The sequence below is a fragment of the Melitaea cinxia genome, chromosome 4 (genome assembly GCF_905220565.1).
Source record: "Melitaea cinxia chromosome 4, ilMelCinx1.1, whole genome shotgun sequence".
Taxonomy (NCBI): domain Eukaryota; kingdom Metazoa; phylum Arthropoda; class Insecta; order Lepidoptera; family Nymphalidae; genus Melitaea; species Melitaea cinxia.
The window spans coordinates 11,724,016-11,746,552 of NC_059397.1; the positions used below are offsets into that span (position 1 = coordinate 11,724,016).

General features: G+C 36.1%; 2 protein-coding genes and 1 long non-coding RNA gene across 3 annotated transcripts; all 3 read left to right on the top strand.

Moving 5' to 3' along the window:
- Window positions 1-1,928: 1,928 nt before the first annotated feature.
- LOC123670390 lies at window positions 1,929-5,597 on the top strand. Its single transcript, XM_045603888.1, has one exon. The coding sequence runs from the start codon at window positions 1,929-1,931 to the stop codon at window positions 5,595-5,597; it is 3,669 nt and encodes a 1,222-aa protein (XP_045459844.1).
- Window positions 5,598-10,103: 4,506 nt separating this feature from the next.
- Window positions 10,104-10,745, top strand: LOC123670391. The gene has a single exon (XM_045603889.1). The coding sequence runs from the start codon at window positions 10,104-10,106 to the stop codon at window positions 10,743-10,745; it is 642 nt and encodes a 213-aa protein (XP_045459845.1).
- Window positions 10,746-12,067: 1,322 nt separating this feature from the next.
- On the top strand, window positions 12,068-13,804 carry LOC123669890. The gene is made up of 2 exons (XR_006745820.1): window positions 12,068-12,164; window positions 13,515-13,804. It is a non-coding gene; the product is annotated as an uncharacterized LOC123669890 (long non-coding RNA).
- Window positions 13,805-22,537: the final 8,733 nt, after the last annotated feature.

Below are 22,537 nucleotides of genomic sequence, written 5' to 3' on the forward strand. Positions count from 1 at the left end.
TATGACATCGAGTGATCGCTCGCGACGACCTCGGGCCTCCAGAAATTTTTGCCCGTCTGATCGACAAAGTGCCGTGAAATTATTGTACTTTTGGAACAATTGGTTATACTTGCAATAGTACCTCCACGTTCAATCCATCCACTATCGTGCTGTAACCACATTCTCTAGCGAACTTCTCGCGGTATATCTGCTAGCAAATTAGGAAGATCGTGTCTCAAAAAATGGAGTTAACTGGTACCGTCAAGTCTCGGTGGCAATTCAAATGGACCAAAGATTTTGCCATCTACTATTCCTGCCCACAAATTTACTCCAAATTGGTGCTGGAAGCGATCTTCTCGGACTATTAGAGGATTCACGGTACACACTTGTGTTAAACAGTCCCATTCTTTAAAAATACGATTCATCGCTCCATAATATGGAGTTTAAAAAATTTGATCTTGTCGGCATCGACTAAGCATCTCTCGACAAAAATTTATTCGTCGCTGATAATCACCGGGAAATAATGCTTGCACTCACTGTACATGATACGGGCGTAAATTATTCCACTTCAATATGCAATGTACTGTAGTTCTTGGTACACCAGTGCGTCTAGCATATCCAAATCACAAGCAAAATCAATGTCTAATTGAAGCGTACTTCAGTAAAGAATAATATCATAATGACGGGATCAAGTTAAACGCGTGTGTAGTTCCGAGCTATAAGCAAGTCACTTAAAGAGTTGAGAGTTAAAGAAAAAGAGAGTGGGTTCAAGTGTCGTCTATGCTTGGCCGGAAACAATACAAAAAAAAAAATCCAGCGTGCGTCCATATACGCAATAATTCTCGAAATAACATAATGAGTTGACTACCTGATAACTTCTAAGTTTGAGCACTGTACGCCAATATAACATTTTTTAAATAGTTTATACCACGGAGTTATACCTTTTTGTTATTTGTATGAGATGTAGATGTTTTTAAAATAAAGTAACCATACTTTTTTTTACACCAGCTTTGTTCAAATTTCAGCTCGTAAACTTTTAAACGTAAAATTTGTACTTATTTTTTGGTCTAATTTACTTTTTGTTATTAATAATGCTTGAGTATCATTTAAATTAGGAACACTTATGTATTCTTAACTACCTTGAACAAAAAATAACAATAAATTAAAAAACAGACATGATGAAATTTAATATTTAGCCTATGTGGATGATATTATCACTACATTTTGAAAATAAAGCATAACTCAAGAACTACAAGGCTTAGGACTATAAATTTTAATACTTTTGTTAGATAATAAGTCTCACTACCCCCCATAATCCGTTGGTCCATTACATACGGGGCATCCTGTATATATATATATATATATATATACGGGACATCCTGTATATATATATATAGTAGTGACGTAAAGCGACGTTGGCGCGAACCAAAAGTTATGATATTAGCGTACTAATTTCTCACCATTGAAATTGGGCTTACTATCTTGACCTGTATATAAGGCCGTGGTTACAATCGTTGTGGTCGCTAAGTGGAGCATACCCAATAAATTAATGATGATTGGTGTGTTATTGTGATTCACTACAATAGTGATATTTTAATGACAAGGACCTTATACCCAACCTATAATGATATATATACCACAGATAATATTGTAGAATTTATCAGCGTGACAATGACAGTCTTCTTCTGTAGGGTTAATCTCGGTCTCATACACAGGTTGGGCTGGGTTGGGCAACTACAGTGGTGAGGTGATATGCGACCTCCGCGCCATGTACGTGTATACGATCTCCGTAGTATTGTTAAAACCAAACGTGTCAACTGTCATACTTTGTTATTTATTATTATTAATTTAAGTCATAATAAATTTGTCTAGTAGAATTCTTTCAGTTAAATAAAACCAATATTCCTCTTGGTTTCTCGTTTATTATGCTACAATTTATTTAACTGAAAATGCCTGACGAAAAACTAAGCATGTCTTCACTGTCGAGATATCTGCGACCCGATAAGTTTGACATCGAGCCTGATGTCGCGGACGCCGATGAAAAATGGGTACACTGGAAATCGACATTTGAAAGCTTCTTAGCAGAAGAGATTACCGACGATGTACCAGACTCCCTTAAGCATAAACTGCTAGTTAATCACTTATCGGCATCGATTTACAAGCATATCAAAACATGCTCCACTTATAAAGATTCGATGAAAGTTCTAGAAGACATCTATGTCAAACCGAAAAATACTATTCTAGCTCGACACATTCTCTTCAACCGCAAGCAACGAGCCGACGAAACGATCTCTGACTATATTAGAGCTCTCCGACTTTCCGCGAAAGATTGTAAATTCGAAGACGTCATAGCTCAAGAGCATGAAGACCAAGCAATTCGTAGTGCTCTCATATCCGGCTTACTATCACGAAGGATTCGCGAACGGTTACTAGAAAACTCAAAACTCACTCTCTTAGAAGCACTTAATCAAGCCGTAGCTCTGGAAACGGCAGAGAAGGATGCAGTTGCTATTGGTATCAGTTCTACGCAGCTTACTGCCATATCGCAAAGTACTTCACGGGACAAGGAATCCGAAAATCTAGCAGCAGCTCCATCGTCACGAACTTTTCCGACTACGCCATCTCCGGCTAAACCCTGCTTCTTTTGCGGCGGGAGTCTTCATCCAAGATTCAGATGTCCAGCCAACAAAGCCACCTGCAAAAAGTGCTCAAAGAAAGGACACTTTGCAAGCGTCTGTAGATCGGGCAATATCAACTTGAACTTCACGACAGTTGAAGATCCTACGACCTCTAACAACAACCAGTTCTACAGTAGAGCTATTTCTGCTGCCTCTCCTTTGAGCCTTAGGAGTGCGACAATTCCAATCATGGTCAACGAATACAAGGCTGATGCACTCGTCGATACAGGAAGTTCAGTCAGCTTTATTAATGCTAGTGTTGCTCGCATAATGAAACTACGCAAAAAACCCTGCAAGCAGACAGTCAATCTCGCTTCTCTCAATCAAGTTTCCTTTGTCGAAGGCGTCTGCTTTGCTACCATTACAATGAATAAGCATACTTACAAACAAACGCCTCTTCTAGTTGTCGACAACCTCTGTGCTGACGTCATCGTCGGCCATGATTTGCTTAAACATCACTCGAGCATTCATTTTAATTTTGGTGGGTCTGGCGAACCTTTAGAGATATGCAACGTGTTACGAGCTTCGGTGCCGCCAGCCTCCATATTTACAAATCTGTCGCCGAACATTCGACCGATCGCCGTGAGAAGCCGGCGCTACAATAAGGAAGATGAGGACTTCATAAAGGAAGAAGTGTCTAAATTACTTGAAGACGGGGTCATTGAAACAAGTATTTCCCCCTGGAGAGCCCAAGTCCTCGTAGCGGGAGGAGGGGTTCATCGAAAACGACTTGTCATTGATTACTCCATGACCATAAACAAATTCACCGATCTGGATGCCTTCCCCTTGCCAAACATAGAATCAGTCGTGAACAAAGTATCAAAATTCAAAGTGTTCAGTCAAATCGACTTAAAGAGCGCATACCATCAAATACCCATCTTAGAAAATGAAAAGATATATACTGCTTTCGAAGCATGCAGCAAATTGTACCAGTTTACACGCATTCCATTTGGCGTGACTAATGGCGTTGCGGCTTTTCAACGTACTCTGGACTTCATCATAACAGAAGAGAGACTAGAAGGAACTTTCGCCTACTTAGACGATGTAACCGTATGCGGCAAAGATCAAAGGGATCATGACCACAATTTAAAACGCTTTATGGACGCCGCTAATAAATATCATTTAACTATAAACGAACGGAAGAGTGTTTTCAATAAGACTAAAATCAATTTGCTTGGATATACTGTTGAAAATAATACTATCAGTCCTGACCCGGAAAGACTAAAACCTCTTCTAGAGCTTCCCGCTCCAACTAAAACTAGTGAACTAAAACGAGTCCTAGGGATGCTTGCTCATTACGCTAAATGGATTGCGCGTTTCTCAGAAAAAATAAAGCCACTTACATGCGTGACAACTTTCCCGTTGACACCTGAAGCGCTCAAGTGTTTTGAAGAACTCAAGCAAGATATCAAGGCAGCCGCTCTAGTAGCCATTAATGATGATGAAATGTTTACAGTCGAAACAGACGCTTCGGAATTCGCGTTAGGGGCTACCCTGACTCAACATGGAAGACCAGTTGCCTTTTTCTCTCGGACATTAAATAACTCGGAATGCAAACAATCCTCAATCGAAAAAGAGGCTTGTGCGATAGTAGAGAGCCTAAAGAAATGGAGACACTACCTGATCGGCAGACATTTTCTTCTTATAACTGACCAACAATCGGTGGCCTTCATGTTCAATCAAGATCATAACAGTAAAATAAAAAATGAGAAGATCCAACGTTGGCGATTAGAACTGTCTTGCTTCAAATACGATATAGTTTATAGACCAGGCACTGAAAACGCTGCTGCGGACGCTCTATCTCGCGTATGCGCTTACATGAATATAAACAAGTTGAAAGAACTACATAACGCACTCTGCCACCCGGGAGTAACTAGAATGTATCACTGGGTAAGATCTAAAAACTTGCCTTACTCGGCTAATGATGTGAAGGAGATGACCGCCTCGTGCCCTACCTGCGCCGAAATAAAACCGAGATTTCTAAAGGTCAAGGGTCAATTGATAAAAGCTACGTCGCCGTTTGAACGGATCAACATAGATTTTAAAGGACCACTACCATCTAAAACAGCCAACAAGTATATACTTACAATTATTGATGAGTACAGTCGATTTCCTTTTGCTTACCCATGCAAGGATATGACCTCAGCCACCGTTATTACTTGCCTCAAAGATCTTTTTCTAACATTTGGCCAACCTCTCTACATTCATAGTGATAGAGGGTCGTCATTCATGTCCGAAGAGTTCAAATCATTTCTACGACAGTCAAATATAGCCTCGTCCAGAACGACGCCCTATAACCCCCAGGGTAATGGTCAAGTGGAGCGACTAAACGGAACGCTCTGGCGAACTATTCAACTCAGCCTTCGGTCAAAGGGATTATCGGTGGAAAATTGGGAAGTAGTTCTGAAGGACGCATTGCATTGTGTCCGCTCCCTCCTGTGTACGGCAACAAACGCTACCCCGCACGAAAAACTTTTCACATACCCGAGAAGATCCCCGAACGGAGATTCACTGCCATCTTGGCTCACACCGGGACCGGTCTTACTTAAAAAGAACGTCCGTTCTTCAAAAACGGACCCTCTTGTCGAGGAAGCCGAGCTCTTAGAGACCAATCCCTACTACTCTCTCATAAGACGGGATAATGGCGAAACCTCAACGGTATCAAACCGTCAATTGGCTCCTTTCCCCAGTATCACTGATAATAGCAGCGACGATAACTTTGAAATGGCCTCCGAAGATGATAATCTCAGGTTTCTATCTGAAAATAACTCCACATCTCCACCTGAAAATATCGCTCCTTCGTCACCGCCTCGTGTAGGAGAGCCGTCGACGACTTCGCCAGTTCTTCGGACTGGACTCCCCAGGAGATCTAATAGGACGCGAAAATTACCCTCCTACCTAGTGGACTTTGTGGTTGATGGGAGTGAGAGTGAAAACTGAACCGGGGGAGAATGAGGTGATATGCGACCTCCGCGCCATGTACGTGTATACGATCTCCGTAGTATTGTTAAAACCAAACGTGTCAACTGTCATACTTTGTTATTTATTATTATTAATTTAAGTCATATTATATTTGTCTAGTAGAATTCTTTCAGTTAAATAAAACCAATATTCCTCTTGGTTTCTCGTTTATTATGCTACAAGTGGTGGGGATATTTCAGCGTAATGTCTTACAGCCGCTGGAGGCATGACGATCGTTTGGTGTGCTGTGAAACGAAAACAGAATAGCATTCTGTCTCTTTTCTATCACACATAGCGCATTTATGTTTTTAAATATAACCAATTACAATGAAACGTCACTCAATATATCCATTTACAATGAAGCGTCACCAGCGTACCACGTGATCGCACACAGCGATAGCAGTGACGTACAGCAGCGTTCACGCGAACAAATAGTTACGATATTATCTTATTAATCTCTCATCATTTAAATTGGGCTTAGTTTCCTGGCCTGTATATAAGACCGTAGGGACTAGGGTTAATAGTACGGTCCTATACACAGGCCATGCAACTACAGTAGTGGTGGTACGTCGGCTTAATGGTTTCGTTTTTCTTTTTAATTTACGGCCACCAGAGACAAAACGATAGATTATGTTTTAAAATATAACCAATTAAAATAAAAGTCACTCAATATAATCAGTTACAAATAAACATCACTCAACCGGCGTGCGCCGTGCGCACTACGCACCGTGCTACGTGACTGCATCCATGGATAGCAGTGACGTACAGCGACGTTGATGCGAATGAAAAATTATGAGACTATCGTACTTATTTCTCATCATTGAAATTGGGCTCAGTTGCATGACCAGTACCTATATAAGCCACTTATCCGAGTTAGACTCTGAAGTCTGACTGTTTTTATTGGTTAATGTAATATTTTATTTGTAAATATTTTTGTATAAATGGTCCTAGACGTAGATTAGATATGAAACTTATACATATTATCTATACTAATATTATAAAGCTGAAGTCTGTTTGTTTGTTTGTTTGTTTGAACGCGCTAATCTCAGAAACTACTGGTCCGATTTGAAAAATTCTTTTAGTGTTATATAGTCCATTTATCGATAAAGGTTATAGGCTATATATCATTACGCTAAGACCAAAAGGAGCGGAGCACCAATGAAGAATGTTTCAAAATCAGGGGTTCTTTTTGCCTTTTGAGACCTTCCGCTGCGTGCGCTGTGAAAACATTTAAAGTTTCGCAAAAATAACAGAATTGATTCTCTTCAAAATTTCTAAAAAAAAAGTCTGCGACAGCATATATCTATCTTTTAAGATTGGCTCACTATAACCCTTTTTATGTAATTATGTTTATAAGTTTGTTCAAAAATAATGCATTATTTGCGAAGATGTTTTTATAAACATGATATTAATCCTTGTCTATATAAATACGTTATTAATCACAAGTATTTAATTTAAAACGAAATAGCCTTTTACATAATTCGATTTCAATGGGTATCTCAGGAGATATCGCAATTTTAAAATAACATCGCAGCAAAATACTGATCAAGTATTGCGCGCGCCTCTGTTCCACGTGGACGAAGTCGCGCGCAGAAGCTAGTGTAATATAAAATTAAGCGAATGTAGCTCGATATAATTGTCATAAAAAAGTTTAATAAATCAAATAGAGAATAAAATTAAAGAATATAAAAGTGAAGAGCTAAAATTAATCAATGAATTTCGTATTAAGATAGACGACCTGAATTTAGAAATAAAAAAAATACCTAAGCCCTTACCTAAGCCCTACCTTAAATTAGAACACTTTTCAAAAATGGCAAAAGTGACCTCAAAACTGCGCTAAACCTAGTGCCTATTATGATTGGTAACGATTAACACAGGCAGGACGCATTGGTCGAAGACTTTTGTCTTCAAGCATTGCGGTTTATTGGTCCTTCGTTAATTCGATCGAAAAATCTTTTGAAATGCAGTGAATAAAAATTATTATCAATTATTAATTAATTGACCCATATCTGTCTGATCCAACATGTATTTTATATTTTTCTTCGTGTAAAGTAGTATAAAGTTAAACATACTGAGTACTTGCACAGACACAACCAAGTGGCCAGGATTCTCCACCAAGAGCTTGCTCTTATGTACGATCTCCTGAAACAGAGGATGCCGTATTACCAATACTCACCGGTTCTGGTACTTGAACGCGACGGAGTCCGGCTCTACTGGGACCTGCCTATAGCCACAGACAGGGCGATACTGGCGAACAAGCCTGATATCGTGGTGATGGACAGGGCACGGTCGAGGGTGTTTTTAGTGGAATCACTATCCCGCATGACGAGAACCTCGTGAAAGCCGAAACAGAAAAAACGTAAATATCTGGATCTGGCGCACGAGACTGTCGACATGTGGGATGTGGAGTCCGCTGAAATAATCCCTATCGTAATATCTGCCAACGGTTTGATCCCGGTTAGCCTCGCTCACCATCTGAGGCAACTGGGGATCCGGGATGGTTCGCTCGCAGCCAGGATGCAAAAGGCGGTGTTACTTGACTCTGCTAGGATTGTCCGCCGGTTTTTCAGCCTACAGCCCTAACCCCCGGCCGTTTGATCTCCCTGCCGGGGTGTAATCCTCTACCCGCTTATATTTATATATGAAAGTGTAAGTAAATTTACTATATTATTTATATGAGTAGTGATTAATATATATGTATCTATTATATATTAAGCGGGTGGAGTGACATCCAGAATAATAATAATAATAATAATAATTGTTTATTTGCAAGAACATGGTGTTGAAGTTGTACAAGATTAACATTAGTATAGTCCAAACATGTTCTACCTTCGCTTCAGCCTGAAATATCCCACTACTGGGCATAGGCCTCCTACCCCATGTAGGAGAAGGATCAGAGCTTAATCCACCACGCTGCTCCAATGCGGGTTGGCGGATATATTCCCTAATATGAGTAACGATCGCTATCAGGTGTACATGATAACAACCGGGACCGGACGTTTTAACGTGCTCTCCGAGGCACGTGGGGAGACTCACAAGGACTGCACAAACAACAATACACAAAAGGCAATACAAATGTTTGTCATGTGCGGGGATCGAACCCGCAACCGCCAGCGCAACAGGTACAATCCATGGCTGTAACCGTTGCGCCAATGCGGCATCTACCTTACGGTGCAAATATTAAACATCAATGTGGTTCAATACATTAACTGTAGATTATTTATCATTGAATTATTTATACATTATTAAATTATGTATAGATTAATATATGATATAATTTCTTCCTAAAACTATGCAACTTATTTTCATATAATAAAAAAGTATTTATATATTATTAATATATATATGATATATTATTTAAGGAGGAAGTTGAGTTGATACGGTATTACGAATAAGTTGTGTTGTTCGCTGCTCCGCTGTTTTCTACGTCATAAAAGTGTATAAAACGACTTTGTTTACCAATAAGTAATAGTAATCTAGTGTTTACTACACGGTTTCTGTCGTGATACGTTTCGAGTTAAAGATTTGTTGTGATTTAGTGATAAAACATTGAAATTCTGAGTGTTGTGCGGGTACTTATAAATATTATATCAAAGAACATAATCTAAACTAACCAGCGGTTGAATACGATATAATTTGGACCTTGACCAACTAATTTGTTATGTATTCTCAATTGTGGGGCTAATTTTTGTTGAATCGGTTTGATCACAAATGTCCGATTGGTGATGTCCACAAACTGCTTTAATATACTGCATCTATCCGAGATCAAATTACACAATACCATTCACTTAGTTTTTTTTTTTTTTTTTGTTAAATATATATTTGTAAATATTAAGTTTATAATCTCTGTCATTGTTTCGTAGTGTTTTTTTTTTTCTTTTAACTTTCTTGTAACTAAGTCATTTGTATTATTTTTGTGTATAATTTTTTTTTCTCATTTTGTAACTATTATTATTAATATTGTCATTCTTCTTTTCAATTTTTTTTATATTTATTATACGTATAGATTTATTTATTTTTTAATATTAAATACAAAGTTTTTTTTAACCTTCTTGGGAAATAATGTCTCCAAAAAAGGTTAACAACGAACTGTTGTGGGGATGCTGTGATGTCGGATTGCAAGATAATAATTATACCCAATGTGCTAAGTGCTCTAAAGCGTTCCACTACGAATGCCTATCTGTCTCGAGCAATGTCAGCGACAACAAATCTACAACCTTAAAGTGGATATGTCCTCTTTGCACCCAAAAATGTAGTAATAACGATAGTACCCCTGTTCGTTATAATCCAAATATTACCATGAGACCGGGTAAGAGACAGGCATTGAATTCACCACCGAATATCTCAAATGACCAACCCATAACTAAGAATGAAATGCAAGAAATTATCGAAAATGTCATGATGGATATGCAAAAAAAATTTCGTGACTCCATTGGAGATATTTTGACTAAAGAATGAAAACCATTGAAAGAAGAAATTTGTGAAATGAAGGAATCTATGAATTTTATAAACCATAAATACGAAACCATCATACAGGATAACGGGGATACTAGGGACAAATTGAGGCAATTACAAGAAGAAAACGGATCAATGCAGTCTAAAATTGATGACCTTACCAGTCGAGTGAACCAGTTGGAGCAAAATTCACGGATGACTAATATTGAGATTCAGTGTATGCCCGAAAAAAAAGATGAAAATTTACTGAATCTTGTAATTGAATTAGGCAAAACAATTAACTGTAATATCTCGGAAGACAACCTTGCGCACTACACTCGTATTGCTAAACTTAAAAAAGACTCCGTTCGACCCAGGTCAATCATAGTGCAATTTAACTCCTCAAAAAAGAGAGACCAATACTTGGCAGCAGCAATCAAATATAATAAACTCAATCCAAACGACAAACTTAACAGCTCGCACGCCGGGCTACCTGGACCTAAGTCGCCAATTTTCATCTGCGAACACCTCTCTGCTACAAACAAGGCCTTACACGCAGCAGCTAGACAAGCTGCTAAAGACAAGGGGTACAAATACGTTTGGGTGCGGAGTGGACGTGTCTATATGCGAAAAACAGAACACTCAGAGTATAAGATCATTAGGAATATTAACAGTTTGAATAATCTACCATAATTTTTGTTATCATTATTGTACCCTTTTTTATAGTTAGTTGTAAAAACGTTATGCATGTATTAATTTTAGTAATTAATAATAATGTTCCAAATATATTACCAAAATGTTCGCGGATTGCGAACTAAAACTCACAATTTTCTTAATGCAATTAGTTGTTCAGAATATGATGTAATAATTCTTACCGAAACTTGGCTGAACGGCACTGTTTTGGACGGAGAGCTATTTGATGACAGGTATATAGTATATAGAAGGGATCGGGAAAGTGCGGGTATAAATAATCACAAGGAGGGGGGAGGTGTTCTTATTGCCGTTTTAAAAAGGTATGTCTCGACTCGCAAAGTCGAGTGGGAATGTAAATGTGAGGATGTTTGGGTTATGTTGGATTTAACAATTAATCATAAGACTCATAAAATGGCTCTCTGTGCAATTTATTTACCACCTCCTGTTAGTAAGGCTAAGTTGGAGTATTTTGTGAATAACTGTACATCAGTGCTTGAACTTCAAAACAAAATTTGTAGTGAGACTTTATACTGTATTGTTGGTGATTATAACCTGAGTGGGATTGATTGGAGCTTGGTAAATGATTTATCCAGTGATTACGTCGTACGTCCCCTCTGTCGGAGTCTGATTGATTTCTTGCACATGAATAGCTTATCTCAGATAAATTGTATGCCAAATTCATCTGGTAATCTCCTGGACCTGATTTTTACTAACATACCACCCACGCAATGCGACGTGGTGGTATCTTCGGATATCTTAAGTAGAGTTGATAGGCTTCATCCCCCGCTTGAGATTTCACTTTTCGAGATACATGAAACGAGTCTCAAATACAATCCTAATGGTAGGCTATTGAATTTTAACAAAGCTAACTACGTACAAATAAGAGATGAACTATCTAAAGTTGATTGGGATGAGCTTATTGATCAAACAATGGATGTAAACCAAATGGTAGAAATTTTTTATTCTATTGTGTATAGGGTTATCAATGATTTTGTTCCTAAAAAATTGCTTACCACTAAGTTATCAGCACCATGGCCTAATAAAACCTTTAAAAAAATAATACGTGAAAAGATCAAGATTAGAAAACGATATAAAAAATATAAGAATCCGCTAGATGAGATAGAATTAGCACTTTTGAGTAAACGCTGCAAGGAATTGGCAAAGTCATTGTACAAAAATTATATTAATTTATTAGAATCTAATATTAAAAGAAACCCGAAATTATTTTGGTCTTTTACGAACTCAAAAAAAAATTGTAAAAGCAAGTATCCAAACACAATGACTGACGGTGTCGTGATGACTTCCAATGGTGTAGAGATTTGTAATCTTTTTGCGTGTCAGTTTGCTGCTACGTACAATGTGAACCGCAATAGTAGTGGTGGTAATAGCCTCGACACAGTGTCTGATTATTGGAAAAATGTTGGTAACTATAGTCTAGAGTTAAATGTCCCCTTTATTACCCAACATAGTATATTAAGAAAAATAAAGTCATTAGATCGAAATAAGGGCCCAGGGCCTGACGGCATTCCAACAATATTTGTTACAGCCTGTGCTAACGAGTTAATGTTTCCTCTTTTTCTGATATTTAATAGGTCTCTTCAAACAGGCGTTTTCCCTATTAAATGGAAATCTGCGAAAATAGTGCCTGTTTACAAGTCTGACAAGGTAGAAATAGTTTCAAACTACAGACCTATCTCAATTCTATCAGTGTTTCCCAAAATCTTTGAGGCACTTGTGTACCCTTTCATATTTAATCATTTAAGTCACCATCTTTCCGACCATCAGCATGGCTTCGTAAAATCAAGGTCGACGTGCACAAATCTAGCTCTATTCACTGACACCCTTGTTGAGGCAATGGACAGAAATAGGGAAATTGATGTCCTATATACTGATTTCAGTAAGGCATTTGACAGAGTTTCGCATGACATACTTATACGCAAATTATCTGCCTATGGAATTGGTGGATCGCTTCTTCCTTGGATCAAGTCGTATTTACAACATCGTAGCTTCTATGTAGTTGTCAATGGCTACCACTCATCTTCCTACGAGATAACTTCAGGAGTACCACAGGGCTCTCATCTTGGTCCGCTTTTGTTTGATATCTTTGTTAATGACATTCCAGGTTGCTTCCTTCACTCCACCCCATTTATGTATGCCGACGATCTGAAGATCCTTAAAACTATTGACTCCATCGATGACGTGAAATTGTTACAAAGCGACATAGACCGTTTGGTCGTGTGGTGCCAGCTTAATTGTATGGAAATAAACACTAAAAAGTGTTATCATATGAGGTTCTCAAGGAGAATTAATACAGTCGAATCGGAGTATTATATTGGGGGGAATATGATACAAAAGACAAATATTATTAAGGACTTGGGTGTTTCGTTTGACAGGAAGTTAACCTTCACGGATCACATTGAGTATATCTCCAAAAGAGCTAATCGCATGTTAGGTTTTTTGATTCGTAATGTAAGAGTATTCAAAAATAATAGTACAAGAATTATTCTTTACAATAGTTTAGTTCGAAGTTTGACTGAGTACTGTAGTGTTGTTTGGAGGCCTCATTTTGCAGTTCATACTTTGAAATTGGAGCGCATACAAAAGCGATTTGTCTCATACTTGACATTTTGGAACAAAGTTTCAAGGGAAACGCTGTCCTATAAAAAACGATTAATTTTTTTTTAAATGATCTCATTGGAAAACCGCAGAATTTTACTTGATTGTTCTTTTCTTTTCAAAATTTTACAAAACGCCATAAATTGTCCACAGCTGCTTGAGAGGTTCCAACTCCGTGTGCCGAGAACTTATCCTCGTACTCCTATTACTCCGCTGTGCCCGCCCTTTCGCAAAACAACTCTGGGTGCCAACTCATTGGTACCGAGGTTATCTAGACTCCTTAACGAAACTAAAATCGACGTCTTTGCCGACTCATTTACCAAGCTCAGACGGGAATTGTGCGAGACATGGACGAATTATTGTTAAGATGGCTACTTCTTATGTATGATTGGTGACTGTTGATTTTTATACATTTTAAATATGTTTTTTTTTTTATATTGGAATGTAACGCTTCTTTTTGCATGTGGTGTTCACCTTAATAAATTGTAACACTTAGCTCTAAAGTATTTATTAAGATTAGGTTTACGTTATTGTGTAATTAGTGTTAACAATTACTGGTGATCCTAAATAAATAAATAAATAAATAAATGATATAATTTCTTCCTAAAACTATATAATCTGGGGGCTTACGTGACGGTAGCGAAACGGCCAAGCCACGTATTTTGACTAAGGTGTAGAGTTTGTAAAGTTAGGGTTTGTAGAGTTAGGGCGTGTAGGGTTAGAAGCTTGGCTCTACATGAGATCTGATAACTTTTTGACAGTGCGAGCCATATGATCTCGTCTTGGCAACATTTTACATGAAAATGTTTTTGGTGGGATTAATATTACCGTAATTGATATGTTTCTTATTTGTCACGTTTAATTAACTGTCTCTAAGGTCATTAAATGATGTCATGCGAATGGAATGTTAGAAAAATAAAGATAAATAAATTATACCAAACATTGGTTATACGTTTTGACAAAGAATTATACTATCCAAACTATTTATGTACAAAACAATTTTTGATTAATTTACACTTTAAAAAATGCGTCACGGAATGCATGAATAAAAAAAAAACTTCTACTGCGATACAAAGTAGATTGCATTCTTGTACTCAAAATAACCTATCTATTGATGAATACAGGAAACTTATTACCGAGTTGTTCGTAGATTTGACCATTTCACAATTCGATGAAAAGCCTGAAAATTATAAAGTTTTAAATCTATTGACGAGAAGCAGACTATAAAACGATTTGCCGAAGGATTGCGGAACCGTCGGTTAGGTACCATTATTACGGCCCGAAATTTCAACTCTCTAAAGGATGCAATCCAATAGCTGTAGATCAGGAGAGTGAGGTACCTTCGTTACTTGAAGGTGAAATTAGGGCATTTAATAAAAATAATTATAATTACAGGCGACCTTCGAACAACTATTTTAGAACTCAGCGTAGTCGAACTTTTAGGTGACAGTCAAGCAAAGGTCAAATGCATGGTAATCAGCAAGTGAATCCAAGAAGCACTGCCCGTGGTTATACATCGCAAGGTTTGTGCAGAATGCTGTGTGGTTACGGCATTAAAGAATATAGCCGCCCCCTCTCTTTCCGTAGGTGTCGAAGAGGCGACTAAGGGAAAACACAGTGCCACTATTACCTTGGAACTTAAAATATACTACGTACATTGCTATTGCATTGCTACGTACATTTGCTCATAAGTTCTATATTTTTAAAACATTGCCATGTTCAGTGAATAGAATTATTGGAGAGGATTTCTCACGAAAACATAAATCATTATTAGATTATAGTAATAATACACCCACGCTTCATAAATTAGATGGAAACTTTATAGTTTTACCAATTACTATTAGTAATCATTATATGAATAATATTATTATACCAGCTAGATCGGAATCCATTCATTCTAGGTATATAAACAAATAGATTACAAGAAAGCGTTGTATGTTCTTGCGATATAAGTGAAGGTGTATTTATAGCTAGTAGCTTAATGAAACCATTTAATGGTATTGTATAATAGAAGCATGTACGAGCGATTGGTCTAGTCCAATTTTTTGAGTCCCTAAGAAATTAGATGCGATTGGTTAAAAAAATGGAGGTTTTTCTTATAGGTTATAGAAAATTGAATAACATTGTCGAAAATGATAAATTTCCGCTTCCTAATATTACAGAGATATTAGAATCATTATAAGAATGTATTTACTTTAGACATTTAGATCTTCATCAAGCGTTTTATAATGTTCATTTAGATTAAGAAAGTAGGAAGTATACAGCTTTCTGTTCGGGATCAAATGTCTAGGAAGCCCATGGAGCTCAAAACCAGTCCTAGTTCATTTTCCAGAATGATGGCTATAGCAATGGCGCCAACAATATAATTGAGACAGTTATAAAAATTGCCTAGTTTATCAAGATGATTTAGTTGTTTATAGTAAATCGCTGCATCGTCATAACAAAAACCTATTAGACATTTTTGAATTACTTCGGAAAGTAAACCTAAAGTTAAACGCTTCAAAATGTGTATTTTTAAAGAAGGATATGCTACATTTAGGGCATGTGATTTTGGATGGTGTTTTTAGAGATCCTGAAAAAATAAATGTTATAAAAAATTGTCTCGTCCCTCAAACAGTAGACGAGGTAAAGCGCTTTGTGACGCTCGCCAATTATTATAGGAAATTTATAAATAATTTTGCTGATATAGCCTACCCCTTAAATCAGTTATGTAAAAAAATCTTATTTTTAAATGGGATAAAAAGTGTCAATGTAGCTTTGAAAAAATAAAACACAGCTTAATATCTCCTCCAATTTTACAATATCCTAATTTTTCGGATAATAATATGTTCAGCTTACAAACAGATGCATCAGGTTACGGTTTAGAAGCCGTGCTGTCTAATAAAGACGGACGTCCAATTGCGTATGCTGGCAGAAGTTTAAATAAGGCAGAATCGAATTACCCGACTACAGAAAAAGAGTTGCTTGATAAAGCATTTTAGACCTTATTTATACGGCCGCAAATTTAAGATTTATACAGACCACAAGCCCTTAGTATATCTATTTAATTTAAAAGACCCCTCAAGTAGGTTATTAAAGTTTAGGTTAGTTTTACAAGAGTATGACAACGAGATTAGTTATGTGCCTAGGAAAGGTAATGCTGCTGCAGACGCATTATCTCGAGTATGCTTGTCGTCGAAGGATTTGAATGAGATGCATGAAAGTGTTATTGTGCGTAATGACAAGAGCACAAACAAGATAATTACTGCGAAACAATTCTTCGGATGATATGATTTCCACTGACGACGGATCTGATCAGCCAAAAGTTGTGGAAACACATAGTAAGCCGAAAGAATCTGTCGAAATGCGAATGACGAATATCATTAAATGGAATAAGTTATTATTAAATAATGATAGCATAAAATTAAGTAATGCGCGTATATTAATGTATGTACCGTCACAAATGACGTTGTTTATAAATCCGGCATCTCGATCGCAATTGACGCCAGCCGCATTTGTGAGGGAGCTCGGACAATATTGTCACTTAAATAATATTGATGAAGTTTACTTTATTAAAGATAGTTCGAATGACGAATTTATTAAAGAGATAGTGACAGAAATAAAGAATGATAAAACATGGTCTGGACCGCGATTCTGTAAGTTACTAATAAGGATGATATAAGGGTTATTATAAATGACTTTCATCTCTTACCCACGAGTGGCCACGCGGGTATTAGGATGTTGAACACAATTAAAAAATATTATTTTTAGCCTAATATGGAACGAGATATACACAATTTTGGCAAAAAGTGTCACACGTGCCAGACACAAAAATACTCTTCGTATATAAAAGAGCCAATGGTTGTGACTACAACAGCCCACACGGTTTTTGAATAAATATTTTTAGATATTGTAGGACCTCTAGATAGGGATATGTATAATAATTACTCTTACGTATTGAATGTACAATGCGAATTGTCACAATTTGTAGTAGCATGTCCACTTGTTACGAAAAGTGCTAATGAAATTGCAAAATTTTTTGTAGAAAACTTTATTCTTAAGAGCCATTTCACAAAAATCGGTAACAATCCGCGAAATTGTAATATTTTGACGTCGTTAATCTCAGTGTTGGATGCAATAATGTAATTTATATTCTTGAAATATAATAGAGCAACCTTTGTTGTAGTCCATAGTCAGATCAAAATTTTGATTTATATTATGTGTATAAAATTATTAACCTTTTTATCAGCCTCCTCCCTGGGTAAACGGTCGCAATGTATACTTTGAAGTCCTACTTTTCAATAACCTCTACATTGAAACCATTTTTAAAAAATATCGTTATATGTGCAATATAATTTGATGAGGACTATCACAGATTTTTATTCCATTTGTATCTATTCATCGATAAAAAAATTTAAAGTTACGAATATTTTCCAAATAAGTACAATTTTAAAAGCGATATTTTTCTTAGAAAACTAAGAAATTTTAACGAACTATCTTCATCAAAGTAAACTTACATCATTAAGGAATACCAAAAAAAAAAAGATGTAATCGTTTTTAATATATTTTATATTAAATAATAAAAAGATATTATATATTACCACCCATCAAGCCCAGTAAATCAGTCGAGCACTAGCGCTCTTAGAGGTAAGGGCCACGCCAAATTCTGCGCAGCCGTCTCTTTCACTCACTTCTTTTCTCACATTATCAATACAAATAGGCATTTCAATCTGTTTGTCTTGTTATTTGTTAATTAATATGTTTGTCAGTGTCGATGTCATAAAATGCTATTTTATTCATATCGTAACTATTAGATTCATTCGTAAACTGAAAAAACTAAATCAATTTAAAAAAAATTGTTTCATAAAATTGATTTTTCATTTTCATTTTAAATTTATTGACTGTTGATATATAACATACTTGAAATTTTCAACAAATTAATTATGTAAAAAACATTTTATACCATAGTTATTGATTTTTATTATACATTAGAAAATGATCAAGATGGTCTTTTGGTTGTCATACTATACTTACTAGCACAAAGGTCGCGCGGCTCGCACGACTCGCGCGGTGCGACCAAATTTACCTAAACTTGCAGAGCGTAAAATTGTGAAATGGCTCTTAAGGACGCTATCACATTTTTCACTCGCTCAAGTTTAGGTATTTAAATCGCAACACAATAACATTACGCGTACGCACACATTGATACCGCTATCTGCTCGATTTTGTACCGACGTAACTAATCTTGGTACTTGAAAGTATTAATTTTTAATTTTACTGGTATTGATTAGTAAATTTAGTTGTAAGTTTAAAGTCAAACTTGGTAACTGTTACTAAGTACCTACTGTTCACGGAACCTCTCCCCTACTCTGTTTATGACGATGTCTTAAGGCGTCAGGGTATCTACTACTCGTTCGTCGTACTATACAATAAAATATAATAGATAATAATACGCTTATTTTTATAATTCAAAATCACATACAATTTTAAGTTATATTATTATAGTTTTAACATTATAATAATATAAACATCACATATTTTACGTAAACAATCTATACAAATAAATAAAATTGGAGTGTCCTTTAGTTATATTAAAATACTGCTTTTTACTAAATGCATACGGATGTATACACGGTCCATATACCAAAATAACATTTTTCCAATTTTTGTCTGTCTGTCTGTCGGTATGTTCCGGCTAGTCTCTGAAACGGGTGGACCGATTTTGACGGTACTTTCACTGGGATATATCTTATGCAATAAGGAGTAACATAGGCTGCTTCTATTTTAGAAATTTATTTATTTTATAACTCTGCAAACGGAACAATGATGATGATGATGAATGTAAATTTAAAATATAATAATTTTTAACAAAAAAAAAACCGACTTCAAACAGAAAACTTCTTCAATATTATAAAATTATTTATTTAATCATTTCTGATTAACTAAATCAAAATACGAATTACTTTGTACTAAGTAAGTTTATTTTTCACTTTTTAGTTTCCTGTTAGAAGTCGGTTTTTTTTTTGTTAAAAATTATTTTATTTTACAATTTTTAGTGATGGGTAGACCTAACAAGGATGCTTTTTCTCTTGTGTCGGGGGTCCGGAAACATACACAATACACAAGCACAAACACCCAGATCATGACAAACATCTTATATGGCCAATACAAATGTCTGTCCTGCGCGGAGATTGAACCCACTAACGCCAGCGCAACAACCAGTGCTGTGACCGCTGCGCTAACGTGTCGACATACTATGAGTAAAGTTCGCTATCAGGTGTACGTAATAACAACCGGGACTGACAGCCTAGCGTGTTCTCTGAGGCTAGGTTGGGAGAACCACAAGGATTAACAACTAGACTGAAAATAAATATTTGTATAAACATAAATATCCACTCCAAGCGGGAATTGAACCCGCGACCGTCAGTGTTTAGGCGCCGCCGACGCGGCACATGCACCATATTTCAAAACGGTCGTCAAACAGCAAAAGGTAACTGCTGTAAATTGTTGAGAAATTCCCTCGAGTGTTTATGGGCTCCATCATCAAACCTGGTCCTGTGACACCGATGACCACACAGCAGGTAATTCCTCGAATATCTTTCGTCTCCATCATCAGACTGTAATGGCACTTGTAACTCATATAGGTGCAAAGTTCTCATCGATACAAACGAATTAAGTTCAAACAGCAGGTAATTGCTATAAATCGTTAAAGAGTTCCCTCGACTATCTTTTGTCTCCATCATCAGACTGTAATGGCACTTATAACTAATACAGGTGCAAAGTTCTCATCAATAGAAACGAATTAAGATCAATAAGCAGGTAATTGCTATAAATTGTTGAAGAGTTCCCTCGACTATCTTTCTTCTCCATCATCAGATCGACTTCAGACCTTTATTAAATAGTAGTGCTTTATAGTACTTAATGAAAACATGATTAAATTTACTAGTCACCCGTACGATTTTTGAAAGTTTCCCTCGATTTCTCTGGGATTCTATCATCAGATCCTAGGTTCCTTATCATAGTACCAAACTAGGGATATCTCCTTTCCAACAAAAAAAGAATTATCAAAATCGGTTCATAAATGAAAAAGTTATCTCCGAACATACATTAAAAAAAAAAAAAAATATATATCGAATTGAGTAACCTCCTCCTTTTTTTGAAGTCGGTTGAAAAGAAGACAAATTGCGAAGATTACTTATTATTATTGATTATTATATATAAACCAGATGCATAGCAAAGATAATCGATTGTGAAGTATCAATTTCGTCCAAGCACAGTACACACAAGGAACTCATTTTTTACGTAATTATTACTTGCGTTGAAGCGATACAGCCGTGCTTCCATGAGCGCGTTTCGGCGCGGAATGACGAACGACGATGGTTCACTTGTAAAAAATGTATGAAGAAATTTGAGAGCGTTTCTTATTTTTCTCATAAATGGAAATATTATTTATTTTTATATAAAATATCTAGCGCTACGCATAGAGGACTAAATAAGCAACAATTTCTTAGTGTTTTTATTTTTCTTAGTGCAGTGTATTTAGGCTATAATGGTTCCAATTCAGACCCGTCTTTTTTTAATTTTTTGCGATTTCTGTGATGGTTAAACTGTATTTGTGTGAAAAGTTTGTATGGGGCTATAGAATTTTTATAGTCTCACTCGGAGATGAATATATTATCTTTCATTTGAAACCAAGATATCCTCTCAGGGTGACTCCTAATTAATTAAAATGGTACGTGAAAAACACTGATATTTGTAGAAAAATGTGATAGCGTCCTTAAGTACGGTCTTCCTACTTGCATAGCGACTGACAGAGGAGCAAAATTCATCAATACAACAATGTCAGAGGTTTGTAAATTATTGCATGTTAATAAATTACAGTCTACTGCATATCATCACAAGAGTATTAATGCACTTGAGAATACACACAAACAATTAGGAGCATTTTTAAGAATACAGTGTGATAATTATCCCGTGGAGCACATGGTTACTCTACTGGTGCTTCTCTTCTAACACATCAGTACATAGTGCTACTAATTATAACCCATTTGAATTGGTATATGGAAAGAAATGCAATTTGCCGAATAACTTGTCAACGATTGTCGAACCACTATATAAATCATAATAGTTACCCATTCCAATTAAAATATAGGTTACAGGTATCACAAAATGATGCTCGTAAAAATTTAATTGAAACAAAAATTACAAGGAAAGTAAATTATGATTCAAATATAAACCCTATTATCTACAAACCGAACGATCAAATTTTATTAAAATAGGAAATAGGTAACAAGTTACGTCTCATATATTCTGGACCGTATGTAGTAATAAGAGATTTATCGCCTAACGTAGAAATATTTAAAATAAAAATAGGTAAAAAAACTTTTTAAGTTAAACGGTTTTATGTTAAACATACATTGCAATGTTTAAGATAAATGTACTAAAAACCAAAAAATAATAAAATAGATACAGTCGTGGGAATTATAAACATATGCATAGACTAGACTAAAATAAAACCGTGGGGCACGTCAATTGTCTACAATCGTTGATTAAAATGTTTGTTTTGTAATGTTACACTATAATTAGGCAGTTGTTCAACCAACAACGATGGACGTGTGATAAGTAGGGCTAGAATGTGGAAACAAGCTAGCAAGCTCGATTATAAGCGAGTTTTAGGGTTTCATAGTGGTGAGCGAGTAGTACTTTTATCATATGTTTTGTCGATTAAAGACAAACTACGAGCAGTGAAACGATTCCTCGCCAGCCAGCAGTGTGAATGTCCAACGATAAACTAGTTGAAACATCTCTTTTATTTACATGGAGTGTATAACTATTGGAATTTCCATGAGCAAGAAAATAGTAAGTAATTTCCTCACCGTCTGCGGGCCAACTGCCTATTTTAACGACGAATTAAACGATTCTTCTATCGCACATTAAGTCGATAATTTGTAGACAATTGACGTGCCCCACGGTTTTATTTTAGTCTAGTCTATGCATATGTTTATAATTCCCACGACTGTATCTATTTTATTATTTTTTGGTTTTTAGTACATTTATCTTAAACATTGCAATGTATGTTTAACATAAAACCGTTTAACTTAAACGGTCTTACTTATAAACGTTTCTTAATTTTTAATCAATTGCTTAGCAACGGATTAGCAAAAACCTCACTTATAAACACTATTTAGCGTTAAGAA